Source organism: Lissotriton vulgaris, chromosome 10, assembly GCF_964263255.1.
Source record: "Lissotriton vulgaris chromosome 10, aLisVul1.2, whole genome shotgun sequence".
NCBI lineage: Eukaryota > Metazoa > Chordata > Amphibia > Caudata > Salamandridae > Lissotriton > Lissotriton vulgaris.
The window spans coordinates 252,047,134-252,061,898 of record NC_141698.1 but is presented as its reverse complement, the minus strand read 5'-3'; the positions used below and the strand labels follow the sequence as shown (position 1 = coordinate 252,061,898).

The 14,765-nt window shown below is 42.6% G+C and overlaps 1 protein-coding gene across 1 annotated transcript in view; it reads right to left on the bottom strand.

Annotated features, from left to right (window-relative positions):
- Positions 1 to 14,765, bottom strand: part of LOC147685058 (GTPase IMAP family member 7-like) — a 510,455-nt gene that overhangs the window by 423,084 nt on the left and 72,606 nt on the right. Inside the window, exon 3 of the mRNA XM_086940944.1 lies at positions 361 to 420. Within this exon, the coding sequence (XP_086797070.1) occupies positions 361 to 420 (60 nt within the window). The remainder of the gene's footprint in view (positions 1 to 360; positions 421 to 14,765) is intronic.

The following is a 14,765-nucleotide window of genomic DNA, read 5'->3' as shown; positions in this document are numbered from 1 at the left end:
GGCCTGCTAACCCATGCAGGGCATCATCCTTATGATTGTATCCACAGTGAATCACAATTTGTGACTTCACTAATGAATAGTAATCACAAATGTTGGATTGCCATCCACTTCACTTTGACATTTTACAGACCTTTAGTTTACAGATCAGTTACAAAATTAAAAACATGTGACGAAAACACTGGATGTAAATTGCAACCCGATTTTGCGACTAGTATAATGATACATCCAGCCCATGACTCCTTAGCATAGCTATATTAAAAATATACCAATTATTCTTTGTGAACAAGTTCCTAAGGGTCAAGAGTATTTCACAAATAATAGTTAATGCCTACTTAAAATGAAGGTAAAAAAATGTCTTACAAAATGTATGTAGCTGCGACCGAAGTTCTTCTATTGTTTCTTTAAAAGACAAAGGCTGGTCTAAAAGGCAGAAAAAATAACCGAAATTAAACAAAGCACAAGTTATGCAGTATTCAGCAGTAATGCACATGTGTGCTGCACGCAATTTACAAATATCAATATACTCACCCGTTGTAATACTGGCACTGCTGGGCTCCTCAATATCATTCACATATATTTCCGCACATGCACACAAAAATCTGCACCCCAGGGGACCTGTGCAGTATCGCTCAGATTATACCATAAATGAGATACTGGAAATCCAACGAGATGTGCAAGAAGATTTATAGTTCGTATCGATCTGTACATAAAGAACAACTTGACGTGTTTCGTCACATCGTGTGAAGATACGCTACCTGGATCAGAGAGACCCGACATCGCTGGACTCGACATCTCCACCTGAGCTTTCAGCCACCGGATAAACTCGTCCTGAGGCTTCAGTCTAGGCTTACACGCCGGACAGGGCCAACCGCCCCGCCCTTTTGCTACCGGTCGCAGACGGCCTCTCCCCTGCCGCTACTGCGTTTCCGACCCTCCGTTTAAGAACACAGCCCTGAAGAGTCTCATCTTCACACGATATGACGAAACACTTGTCGGCTCAAGTTGTTCTTTATGTACTGATCAATACGAACTATAAATCTTCTTGCACATCTCGTTGGATTTCTAGTATCTCATTTATGGTATATTCGGAGCGATATTGTACAGTTCTTACAGAAGAACGCTTTAACTTGACGTGTGCATATGAACTTTTCAAACACTTTAACACTAGTGTATTTAGATGCAATGGCTTAAAAAAATTAATTTAGTGTATTATGTCACACAATGTGTTCAAATGTCTTTTGACCTTAGTGCAAGCAAATCAGTTCAGTTCAAGCTGCCACTTCAACTTCTTACTATCATTTGTTTCAATATGAGCAAAAATTTTAAGCATCTGACTTGAGAGCCTCTTTCAGCACTATGGCCTGTATCATTTTTTATCAGAGTGAGCTATGTAATTTTTTTAACTCCTAAGTTTTAATACGAGCTCTGTGAACCAAGATAGTGGTCACCTTGATTCCTTGGCAGCAACACATATTTACTGACTCTACAGCTCTGCTCTAGCATCCCACAGGGCACATGATATGTAAGGAAGGAGTATCTGCTCTGCAGCTTTGAGTTTTTATGACTCAGGGCCCTGGCATGCCGTCACAAATTTTATTCAGTCTTCCCAAATCTGCAATTATTTTTAGGTCTATAGCACTCACAACAAACTATGAATTTTTTCTTTGGATGCGTGAATCACCCTAAATCCGCATTAAGTTTGGGTCCTGTCTTTCTAGGCCTCCCAATTTTTCTTCTGTGACACAGGACCCAGGATTAGGCACTAGTCACTCTCCTTGCACACTGGTAAGTGCAATAACATATGCATATACATTCAGCCAATCACATAACTCAGGTCTCCAAAGCTAGATGAAATGGCTAACAGCAAAAACTGGTGCCTCTTCCAATGAGATTTTAGTATTTTTGAACTGATTACCATCATACCCAGATTTGTGGACACTTTGTGAAGTAACCGTCCAACCTACAACAGATGAACCGTAAAAGCCTTGACTTCCCCATTTTTGTAACACAATTATTTCAAAATTACTGAACTGATTAACAAACAGCTGCATGAAGATTCCATTCTAAGTAAAGTAGATCCTGCACGCCATGTTTTGGGCATTTCCAGTAAGCATTCTTTGCTTAGGAGGAGATCAAACTTTTCTATGGGACAGAACATGAGAATCAATACTTTACCATTATGCCAAACAAGTGTACCCCCTCTTGAAATATTTGCGCTAAATTCTAAATGAAGAGAGCAGCTGAATGCGTCAATCTTGCATACTTATTTTGAAGTGCATGGTAAAGATTATGATCAGTGGCTTCTTGCTTTTGTGAGGAAACAAAACAAAACAAAAATAAAGGAACACAATTTATTGCTCTTTCATGCCTCAACCATATATACTTCACAGAAATCTTCGGAGATAAAATATCTGTACTGTCTCTCAATGCTTCAAAAGCTCTGTTATGAACACCAGGCATGCCTGGTACCCATTGCCGAATGAAATCATTAGGGTCAGAGGGAGTCATGCATTATAAAAACATGTGCTACAGCATCTGAATGGTGGTTGGTACACATGAATCAAGTAACTTATGATACAGAATATTCTGGGCCCACTTGCTTCCCATTGGTCCTTTGAAGAAATGTTTTAACCCAACTGAGAGGTGATGGAAGTAAGCATTTACATTCAATCAAATTTCAATTAACAGTGCAACCCACTTGGCTACACAATGAGGACCAGGAACGAGTAGCCAAGGTTAAGAAGATGTATTACAAATTAATAATTAAGTTCAAATACACAACTCTTAAGACCATGCTATAAAGGTACAGAATAGCAATGGGAAGGCCTACCCTACTACAGAAATTGAGGTGGACTAGTATCAGACAAATACAAAAGAGCAGCACCAATACTTGATTCTCAGGAAATGTTCTAGGACTCTCTCTCCTGTACATCAGTGATCTAGATCTCCTAAATCCAGTCCAGGTGAAAGGGATAATTTGGTAGCCTAAAATTATCAAAATCAGGGAATATCCAAGTAGGAAATTATGACAAGACAAGGGAAATCAAGTGGGAAGGTGCTACCATTTCAGAAGTGCTGTCAAGAGTCTTCAAGGAATCACCAACAAGTGTTAGCTTAAGTCACAATTGGGAGAGAATCAAAGGAAAACATTCAGGTCTAAACCTCTCAAAGTCCATTCAGGTAGAAGGGAATCAGGGAAGGTGTCTGCAAGGAATCCATGTGAGAGATCTACATAAAGCCTGCAGAAGGGTTCAGCAGAGCAGTTCTGAAGTCAGGGAAGGCTCTGTAGAGTTCTAAAGAGAACTGAAGGGGAACTGAAAGGCTCCAAGAAAGAGTATGAAACAAGTCTGAACCTCAACTGGGGTGAACATTATGCCAAATTACACAAAGTCTTTAAGAAACACCCCTTGTATGCCTCATCATCTGGAGTTCATTGTTCTTGTCCATTTCTCACGTTGCAGAGAGCAACATCCAGAGAAAATCACACTTTGAATATGGTAAAAACATCCCTTTCTTATGTTCATGGCAGTCTTGACATATATTGCTGAATAGGCCTTTTAGGTAGCGGTCTAGTTTCCTCTGTACTTTTTTAGGGGTTTTTCTTCTCAGGCTCTCTCCTCTGTCTCTAATACAGTACTGTACCTATTCTAAACCAACAATGCATGTGAATACCTGCAAGAAATATCATGTTTGTAGAAAATGGAAAACAGTAGTTTATAAAATCCAGCGTGGTGAAATATAGGCCTACGTTTTCAGGGCAAGCTAAAGTATTAACTCAATGGTGCACATTTAATATGCATGTGCACTTTTAAGCACAAATGAATGTAAGTTTTTAGTACCTTGTATTGAATTTGTATTACATGTGGCATATAGTAAATCTTCAAATGAATGAACTAAATTTAAATGGATATACGTGTAATATTAGTGCACATATTACATAAACATTATTGTTTTAAACAGAATCGCATTCTACAAATATGAGGATGTTTTATCTAGGTTTCATGTCATTAAATGTTATTCCATTATTATAGCACACATTTATGAAAGTCAAAAAGAGGAACGGTTTAATTGAGTAGGACTTCATACGCTAGCGTAAAAACACACATACTTTGAGTAACGTCTCTAACTCTAAAATGAATGCACTAAAAGCAATATTGGATGCAAAATTTTCTCTTGATCATGTATCTGTTAACATATTTGTGACGTATTCTGTGAGCTGTAAAGAGTGATCAACTTTACACTGCACCAACCTGCACTCTGATGGCTAATCAAGCCATCATAGCAATGCCTTAACAGATGGACAAATCTAAAACTGGTTCTTTTCCTCATATTTCTTCTGGAATACTCCAGAAATGTCATGTCATCATAGTATTCACACTGTCTAACCACCAGTTCCATGTCTGCTCTCTACCTCTTCACTACCTTTTTCACTTAAGCATGTTTGTATACCTTATAAGTTACAAACAGAAATAATCGACAAAGAAGTATTATCACTAAGGGTTTCAAAATGCTTCCAACAATTCCACCACCTAGGTTTCCAAACCATCTGCCTATAGCAGAAAATACATTCCCTATTGCTTCCCAAGCACCTGTTGCTGTTAACTCTTTCATATCTTTTTTTAAGTCAATAATATAAACATCCAGCAGACTCAGGCCTCTTTTGCAAGAAGGGCATCTAATGCAAGTCGATTTTGTAAAATCATGGATCTGATAACAACCATTTCTGTATCTATCACCACAAGGCCTAAAGCTGTATTTGTAGACAGCCTGTCAACCATAGTAGTGAGCTTTATAATCTTGTATGAGTTGAGTATCACTCCTCCAGATGGTATCAAAGCGCCAAAGAAGTCTTCTACAATTTCACTAGCACCATTCTTTGTTCTTACATGTTGTTCCCTTGTTGAATCATCAATTTGTCCCACCTGATAAAGCATTAGAATAACTATCCCCATGTAACATGTTCCACACCATCTCTTGAGTTACCTGTAAAATTAATTATTCCCACAAATGCAATAGACTCCAGGAAAAACTGGACCTGCTCCATCTAAATGGAATCCCCAATTTCATATACCTTCAAAGGTATGTCACATTCATTAGTCCTATGAAATTTGCATCAGTTGTGGATTTTCTAATGAAAATGCAGAATTGCCCTTTATGTTGCCAATCTAAAGTTAATGCTGCCACGTTTCCCACTAATCTATGTTCACTTTCGTCTCTAGCCCATTTTGTTACTTTTGAATGATTTGTTGCTTCAGCTAAGATGTCTCTCTTCTACTGAATCTATGAATTTTTGTTCTATGTGTTAGTAAATAAGTTATGTTTGGTCTATGTGCATTAGCAGTGTCCAGTGTCATGGTGGGTCTAACAAAATGACCCACTGTCTCAGTGTTTTAGCATCAGGCTCTAAATTCAAGTACCTCAGTACAGGAACTTTGGGAGAAAACTAAGCCAACATTTGAGTAATATAAGTAAAAACATACCCTTTCCATATAATCAAATCAGCAATAAGCTACAGATACCTCCATATGTCAAGGGGTGATGGTGACAGGTAATTACATCATCAACTGATGCAGGTAATTGCATACAAACATAGCAATCCCTAGCATCTAGAGTGCAACATATTCATGAAGCAATTTTGACTAACATTCAATGAATAATCTTCTTTAGAAGCATCTAAGTGTAAGTCTTTCTCATCTATTGCAGGTAAACTATTGCCAGTAGGAAGTGGTGTTTCAGCGGCATGTATAGATCTAAGGGGCATATTATCAAGCCTGTGCGCTAAAATTATCGCTGCTTTATCGGCTGAAAACGGCCGATAAAGCGGCGATAATGGGCTTGATAATATGCTCTGTGGAATTCCAATCGAAGCCCATGTTAGATGTCTTCACATCTAACATGTGCTTCGATTGGAATTCCATAGAGCATATTATCAAGCCCATTATCGCCGCTTTATCGGCCGCTTTCGGCCGATAAAGCGGCGATAATTTTAGTGCACAGGCTTGATAATATGCCCCTAAGTTCCTCTACTTGTGAGAGATGGGGTACACTCAGAATTACAAGTAAAGCAATTAGGACTAAAGTGACAACAAATACTCCCACACATATATGTCTACATTTATTAGTATGTGCATTAGGCTCCATTAGTTATTTAATGACAGACCATGTATTTAGAAGATTGCACTAGTCTTTTTCAATCACTTTCCATTTGTGCAAATAGCAAAGCAAAGATCAAATGTGTTGTCCTGTAAGTATATGTACAATGATCTTTGTGAGACTTCCTTAGCCCTACTCTGTGTTCCTCTACAGGACAACCTTATGCTCCTTCTCCAACTCGGGCTTTGGTACTCTTTATTGCAGTGTGGAAAAATCTATTAAGTTCTTTCTCTAATAAAGGCACTATTTGAACTCAATAATAATCACTTCCAGGATAATTTGGCTCAGTCTGTTTAGTGGCAAAGTAATGACATACTCAGTTCAGTCACATACTTCAGTTCAAGAAGGCTCAACTGGATGCAAATTGTTATAGTGAAAGTTGAAAAACGCTCTCTCCCAGTCATTGACTTCTAGGTAAGTTTATTAAGGAGGGTAGTACCTCAGACAGGACACTCTAGATCTCTTTGATCTCTTTACTGTTGCCCTTTTTTCATCACTGCCACTCATGCGGGATCCGTCAGCGTGTTCTGGGATAGTGTGTGGTATATGAATGGATAAAGGGAGGAGCCTATCCCCAACATGGCCGTTCGTAGCTGATGGTCCATGGTGATCCCTCTTACCAGCTTTCTAATCGACTTTCTGCCACTAATACAATGATTCCTCAAACGGAATGCATTCAGATCACCTGAGGGTCAATATCACCCTTCTCAGACCTTGCATTACTGAGAAATGAGCCGCAGCGTATCTACCAATGAATACGCCATGATGGGGACCTGTGAGAACGCGCCCGGTGACGAAAGAAGTGTACCGCGTTGCTGCCAACCTCTGTTTTTACAGCAAACAGCGCCCCCACCCCTCAGCCCACATCTTGAAACATCGGCTTGCCGGCTGACCCCCCTGGGGAGTTCATCATAGTGTAATACCGCATCAACCACCAAATGACTGACGCATCCAATCGCAGCGCCTCCAGCCCAGTAATGTATCTGTTTCCTTCACCGAGCAGCTGCTTCTTGTGAGGAAAGCCATCTGTATTCCTCTGCTCAAGGTACCATTTGTTTGTGGACTGTTGCATTGTACTCGCAATTCACGGCGATCGGTCCCGAGATGCTGCCTGTGCCTGCCTGACTCTAAAATGGTGGGCACAATTTTCCCATTCGAACCTCGTCTGCACTTATCTTGCTGAAAGTATCTTGATTCCTATGTATACTGAGCTCTAATTGCCAGTGCTTCTTCATTTGTGGCCCCTTGATCTGTTGCAACTTCTCAATTGCTCTCTTTGGTCTGCGTTTGTTGAGGCAGTCGAGTGCTCTGCGGACAAGATGGCGTACAACACATGTTGAGGTCTTACTTTACCTTCGATAATCTTTCCAACGGCATTTTATTCATTGTGTCAGCGGAATCCAATGCAACTAACCCAGCGTCCCATCTAATGCCTGTGTCCTTAATGCCTGTAGCTGCACCAGATTGTAGTCATTGGCAGCAGCTGCTCACCGACCCTCTGCACACAAAACCCCTCTCTGACCGAGATGATTCCACTAAATCCACCGCTAGGAAATCTTTTCCTTTGACGTCACCAGCGATCTCTCCCTACGTCCTCTGACCTGGGGGTGAGCTAGAGGACAAGGCCGATGGAGCCTCTCAGTAACATCGGGACCGATGCCTTGATGGAACTATGACAAATCTTGCCCACTGGCTGAAACTATAACTGTTTGTGCTTACTGTGGAGCTCGAGTACCCTTGGCAGATGCCAGGTGGAGCTGTCCTCAGCATCTGTAGAGGAGTTTGGCTCTGGTTCACCCCCTCGGCCGTTATCTACCCATCCGGACATCAGACATTGTTTTTCACGTGTTTGCATGGTTTTGTTTGACCTTCACTTTGACCTCTTCGTTTCTGATTTGTTTCCCTTGAAGTTCTTTCTCCCCTCCCGGTCTGCCTGCCTCTATCCGCATTCCTTTCCCCTGTTTACCTTTCTCCTTCTACTTTCCATTCCCCATATAGATGTGTGTCTTGGCTATGCTACTCGCTAATAACTTATATTATTGAGTCATATCATGTTTTCCTCCTATGCCTATATTTGGCTCCTGTAACTGATATAATTTTTGTAACCTGTAACCCGCTGATCCTCATGAAAAGTGCTCTGATACTTCCGGGTCTAGCCCGCGCTATTAAAAACTCTAGAAATAAATAAATAAATGTTCTTCAGACAGACAGCTTCTTCCTTTCCCCTGTCTTCTTGGCCACAGGTCTCCAGGTACAACTTGCCTTACTATTGTCTAAGGCCCTTCACCAGGGTCTGAATCTGGTGCAGTCAAAACTATATGATGGGACCCTTCTGTACCTACTTCAACTGTTGACTCTCTCAAACTCACCTCAGCCTGAACAAGTGCTTTCCCAGCTTCCTTCTAATCCCTTACAGCTTGACTAACCTGCTCCCTCTGTCTCATTGTAACCACCGGCACATCAGGAACAGGTGCTGTTATATAATCAAGGGGACACGGGACTCTGTGAATATGGGCAACATGTATCCAGTCAAGGAGACCTCCACACTTATCAACTGTTGTGGTGGCCAGAATTACCTGGTAGCGGCCACGCCACGTCCAAGCACAACTTGAGCAAATGCTTTTTCACCACAACCCAGTTTCAGGGACTTAGGTCATGGCTCCTGTTGAGGCAGAACCATAGCCTCTCCAACCTGGTGAGACACAGTGCAACAATCCTGTTCTCCTACTTGGAGTACCCGTAGACTCATAAGTACAAGAGGCAAAGTGCCATGACATTTCAGAGATGGTGAAACAAACTTTAGCCAATCTCAATTTCAAAGTGTCATCGACTTGCGCCACAATTCCAGAAGCCTCGGGTCGGTGACTGCGGTGGAGCCTCTTTTTGACTTGTAATGTTTCACATACCATCTTCAGGACCTCATTAGTGAAATGAGTTCCTCAGTCTTACTTCAAAGAAGTCATGAAGCCGAAACGTAGTATTAATTCTCTCAACAACAATTTGGCAACTGTGATACTATCATTTCTCCCAATCACGTAAGCTTCAACCAACCATGAAAAGAGGCACACAATAACTAAGACATATCTCAACCCATTGCAAATGGGCATCTCAATGAAGTCTAGTTACATCCTGTTGAAGGGACCTCCTTATCTCCCTATGTGACTCAGTGTTACTGCTGCTCTTCTGCTTAAATTCTGCTATTGGCACACAACACATCTGTGACACGAACGTTTAGCCATCAATATGAATCTAGGGTTAAACCATGTGTGCCTAATCAGGTGCACCATGGCATCTCTCCCTTCATGTGAAGGGCCATAATGTCTCGCCATTGGAGGTACCAAGCTATCTGCCAACATAAGTCTTTCATCTCCTGAAATCCAAATGTCATCCTCAGCTCTTTTGACACAACCTGCTCTGACCAACCTTGCTGTTTTGCCTCTGACACTTCTTTCTGTGACATCCACCCAAGTATCAACTGTAGTTAACAACATATTGCAATTTGTCTCATTCAGATTGTCATTGGGGTACCCCCCATTAAAGGTGCAGAATGCAGAATTACGGATTCTGCCCCACGTTTGCCATTCCGCCGCAGTGCCGGGTGAGCGGGAGGTGGAGAGGCGCTGTTACGGTCGCGGTCCCGCTGCCGAGAGCGCTGAGGGAAACGTTGAGGGAAACGCCGAAGAAACGCCACGTTCCATTCCTGACTAAATCAGACCGCAAACCCTGGTGGGGGGAAGCGGAGCCGGTGGAGCCAAGTGCGGCTGGGTGCTGCTGAGACCAGGTTCCAGCAGTCTTTCGGATTTCCTGGGTAACAGCTAGGGGGATGGTGAACGTGAGCAAGTGAGGAAGCCGGGAGGCTTCTTCCAGCCGATTGCAGGCATCCGCTTCACCCCCGCATTTTCACCTGTATTTTTTCCACGCTTTTCCATCCCAACACGGGCCAGGGGGGGTGGCGAAGCGTGCCGTGACCACAGTGAGTACCGCTGAGAGTGCCATTGCCTCAAAAGGCATTGACATCTCACAGAAGCACTGTCTTTTGAACCACGGTGAGGTGGTGAAGTATGACGGCAGCAGTGAGGCAACACGGGCGAGGTAACGCAGGCGACCGCAATTAATCAGCCTGTTCCCCCCGCTGGCCCCGCTTGGTCCTCATTGGCCCCTATTGGCTCACAATTTGGCACTCCAAGGGATCTGCAAGTGCCCATCAACAGTCCATCAATAGTCCCTCAAACGCTGCCTACGTCCTGTCCTCAAGCCTTGGAGTCAGACGTGGAGAGTGGAGCAGAGCCGGAGTTGAGTCTCTCGGTTGCTCCTGGTTTTCCCTGCTCCTGGAGCCAGCTCTCTGTGGTGTGATACAACTTGCAATACAATTTTGATGTTTTTGTGGCCCTCGTGAAATTTATAGTGACTACAGGGTCATTCACAGTGAGCACAGTGAATACATATATCTACAGTCATCGAGGAACAGCTATAACTGCAAACTGCAACTGTGAGAGGTGAGAGGTGAGGTCATTGAGAAGTGTGTGATCTTGCAAGCTGTTGTTGCAAGCTGTGGTTGCTCTGCTTTGCCCTGGTTATACAAAGTAGTTTCTATATCTGTACAACTAAGTGGGAGGTATGAGGTCAGGAAAGGAGCGACCACCATTCCCCCCATTAGAAGGGAAACAAAATTACAATCAACAGCAATTTTAAACAAAACAAAAATAAAAGAAACAGGGGAAACCCCAGCTATGGTTCATATATTTGGGAAAACAACAACGCTCCGGAGAAAATTTGATTTTATCACGGATCCAACGGGAGCAATGCTAACATTACAAACGGACTCAAGAGGACTGCAAGCACCAATCAAACCAGTGAATGAATCAACTGGGATATCCCAAAAACAAGATATTTTGGAGATTGATCAGTTGAGTTCGGAGCGAACTATAAAAATAAATGAGGAATCTGACTCAATGGGGCCAAATAAATGATATGGAGATGTTAACAATACCTCTAACAAGTCACATGCAGCAAAATGACCCAATCGATATGAGAACACAGGACAGAGAATTCGAACATCTCTTAGTAACAAGGGCACCATTACCAATTGAAGTGCAGATAAATATGAAAAAAAGCTACTATAACAGGTGACCCAAAGAATCACGCGCAGCCTAACCAATGTCAACAAGACAATTTAAAAAAAGGGGATGGAAGCCGAAAAGTAACAACAAAGGCCAATGTGAATTTATCGAATCCCCTTCAAACCGACATTATGTCAACGTCAAAGGATGTAGAGCAAAATGCGGGTCAGGAGAATATCAAGCAGACTAATATCTTTCAAAATAATATGGACAGTTACATTACAAAGTCGGATAATCTGCAGCGATGGAGCACACCTTATCAAAAAGATGAATGTAATAAAAAGCTAGAATTTATCGAAGTAGGAAATAAAGACAAGGAATCGAATAACAAATACTCTTCTGTAAACAGTCAAATTCAGGATAAACATTGTCTGGTCAACTGGGACTCAGGATCAATATGGGATCTGTTCTTTAGAACCTCACAATTAATACTAGAAGCCCTGACTTATCAGTCAAATAAAATGGAGGTGCAGGTAGACCTGCTTAGCACCATGGCAACATCAGTAGAGGGAATTGATCACAAGATAGACACGCTAAATAACCTGGTAATAAGAGCTCAGTCACAACCAATACCCTCATACACAGAATGGCCACAATTCTGGAAGTATTAAATACAATAATTGAAGACCTAAAAGGAAACTTACTTACCCCGAATACAAAAATGGGAGAGCAACTGAAAAAATTGTGATTAACAAAGCGGAAAAAGATGAAGGTAGTAAGGATTTGATTGAGGAAAAAATGAAACCCAAGCAGGAAGAATTTAATTTGCCTCCCAAATAATAGAATCGGAAACACTACAGAAAGACCAATTATCCAAAAGACGGAGAAAAAAGCTACGGAAATGTATGTATTTATTTATTTATTTCCAAGGTTTTATATAGCGCTACTGGACCCGGAGGTATCCGAGCGCTTTACAAGATAGGTAAACAATTACAATAAAGTAAAACAATGTGCATTAAAACATGAGCTACCCTATTTTATGTAATAGAATGTGCTGGGTGTTTAGGGACGAAGGAGATCAATAGGGGATGGGGTGTCGAAGTTCAGAGGGAGAAGGGAGAGAAGAAAAGAGGAGAGGCAGAATGAGAGGCGGGGAAGGGGTTGAGTTGGAGGCGAGAATCAGGGAGCAAGAAGTGTAGAGAGTCAGACATCAGTGCCGTTAGGTTCCCCAATATTTGTTTTGAAGGAGTATTTTCAGTCTTTTTTTGAAGAGAGGGTAGGAGGGGTAGCATCGAAGATCTTTGAGGAGAGAGTTCCAGGTCGTGGGGCATTCCCAGAAAAAGCACAAGATTGGTTTTTTTTGTGCTTGAGTCTGGGAGGGATTAGGACAAGGGAGTTGGTGCTCCTTATGGACCTGGAGCATCCAGCTTTTTGCAGTTTCTGTCAGGGACTGTCCGGGACTATGTGGGGAACATAGTCAGGGACTTGGACAAGGACTGGGAACTGGGTAGAAGATGTACACGGAAAGGAGGAGTACAGTGCTGCCCAGGATCATACAGGGAGTCAGAGGAGAAAAAGGGATCCAAAGGGGAAGCCTGTACAAGTGAACAAGAGGGGTAAGACTCAGAAAGGAAGGGCACTCACAAGGCAATTTAGCATTCAGACTAACTACACCCAGGACGGACGTGCAAGACATATATATATAATACAACATTAACAATTAAGGGGGGTGTGGGGTAAAGCACTCAGGAGCTCCACATGGTAAGACTGAAGCTCAGTAAGTTTCTTACCCGCAATTGCTGTTACAGATACTGACTGCAAATACCCACATGTAGGATATGCATCCAAAGGCAGGGTCTGTGGAGCTTATACCTATAGTGATGTTATAAATGTAACTCAAAGACAAAACTCACAGTGAACAAGGAACACCACCTAGGTAGTCAGCTGAGCCCACAGATCCTGGCGAACAAACAGGAACGCGCAAGGCAGTAACAGCAAAGGGGTAGAACTAAACACAAGCACAATAGACAAGGAATTAGCAAGGAGGAGTGCTTAACAGGAAAGGAAGGAAATGACAGGGCACACTTGCCAGAAAGCAGGTAACAAACATACAAGGCAACAGAAGTAAGACAGCAGAATAGAAAGGCAACAAACTAGAACTGGAACCAAGGAAATGGGAAGCAAGGCAGGGACTGGAAACGGATATACAGAAGGGGAGGCTACAAGGGTATACTAGAATAGTGAAGGTTAAGGAGTCAACAAAACAAAGTAGCATAGAAGGCAGTGCGGGGGCAGGAACAAGAAGTGAGCTAAGGCTCAGGAGTCAAGGCAGCACTGCAGACAGTGCTGGTTCAGGAACAGGGAACAACCAAAGCTTCAGGAGTCAAGGTAGCACTGCAAGCAATACTGGTTCAAGGAAACAGGACATAGCTACTGCTCAGGAAACAAGGACTCAAGAGAGCACTGCAAGCAGTGCAAATTTGGAACAAGAAATAGTTAAACCCAGGAACAAAGAATAACTATAGCTCAGGAACTCAGGAAACAAGGTAGCACTGCAGGCAGTGCTAATTCAGGTACAGGGAATAGCTATAGCTCAGGAACTCGGGAAACAAGGTAGCACTGCAAGCAGTGCTAATTCAGGAGAAGAGAAACTGCTGCAGTTTAGGAACAAGGAATACTAAGGCTATGGGGTCAGGGTAGCAATGCAGGCACTGCAAATTCAGGAACAGGGAAAACAGCAGCAGGTCAGGTAGAAGGCATAATTAAAGCTCAGGAAACACTAGAAACAATAATAGCAAAAGCTCAGGTAACAAGGATACAAGAATACTGGAAACAAGGATTGGTCTCACAGCTACAATGACCAACCTTTGCCTGAAGGGACTGGGGCTTAAAAGAGCTCACAGTTATCACATGCAGCTGGTGTGAGCAGGCTAGCAGCAGCCAGCCACAGGTGAGCTGAATCCCTCCACCCATCCTTGGCCTGCACGGGTGGAGACAAAGCAGTGAGCAGGGAATTCTGGGTAATGGAGCATCAGGCATGAGTAGACTGGCTTTAAGTCTAGGCAGGCTGGCATTCACAAAACCCGGCATGGATTGGGAATGGATGGCAATTCCCAAATAATGTCCAAATGGCTGGAAGTCAGTATATGCATGCAGGGGAGTGTCTGGAAGCATATTAGAACACTGGAGAGTCCCACAGTTCAGCCCCCTGGTGGTGGACACGAGAATGCAGGGAGCGAATCATGACAGTACTCCCCCTCCAAAGACCGTCTCCCGGAGTCTGGAACTGGATCTAAAGCCTTTGCTCCTAAAAATTAAGTCAATTCCAATCAAAGATTCAGTGCACGCTATCAAAGGACTGAAGGTAAATTGTGATGTTCTGGAGAGTTGGATAATACTCTGTAAATTAACAGCAGTATTGAAGGTAGAACTTGAAGAGTCCAAATCCAGTGACAAGGGCTTAGAAGCCTGCATTAAATGTGTTTGAAGTCCTGATGATGACAGGCTAGAGTAGCACTCTGAAAACAAAGGCCGATTGACTGTAGGGTCAAA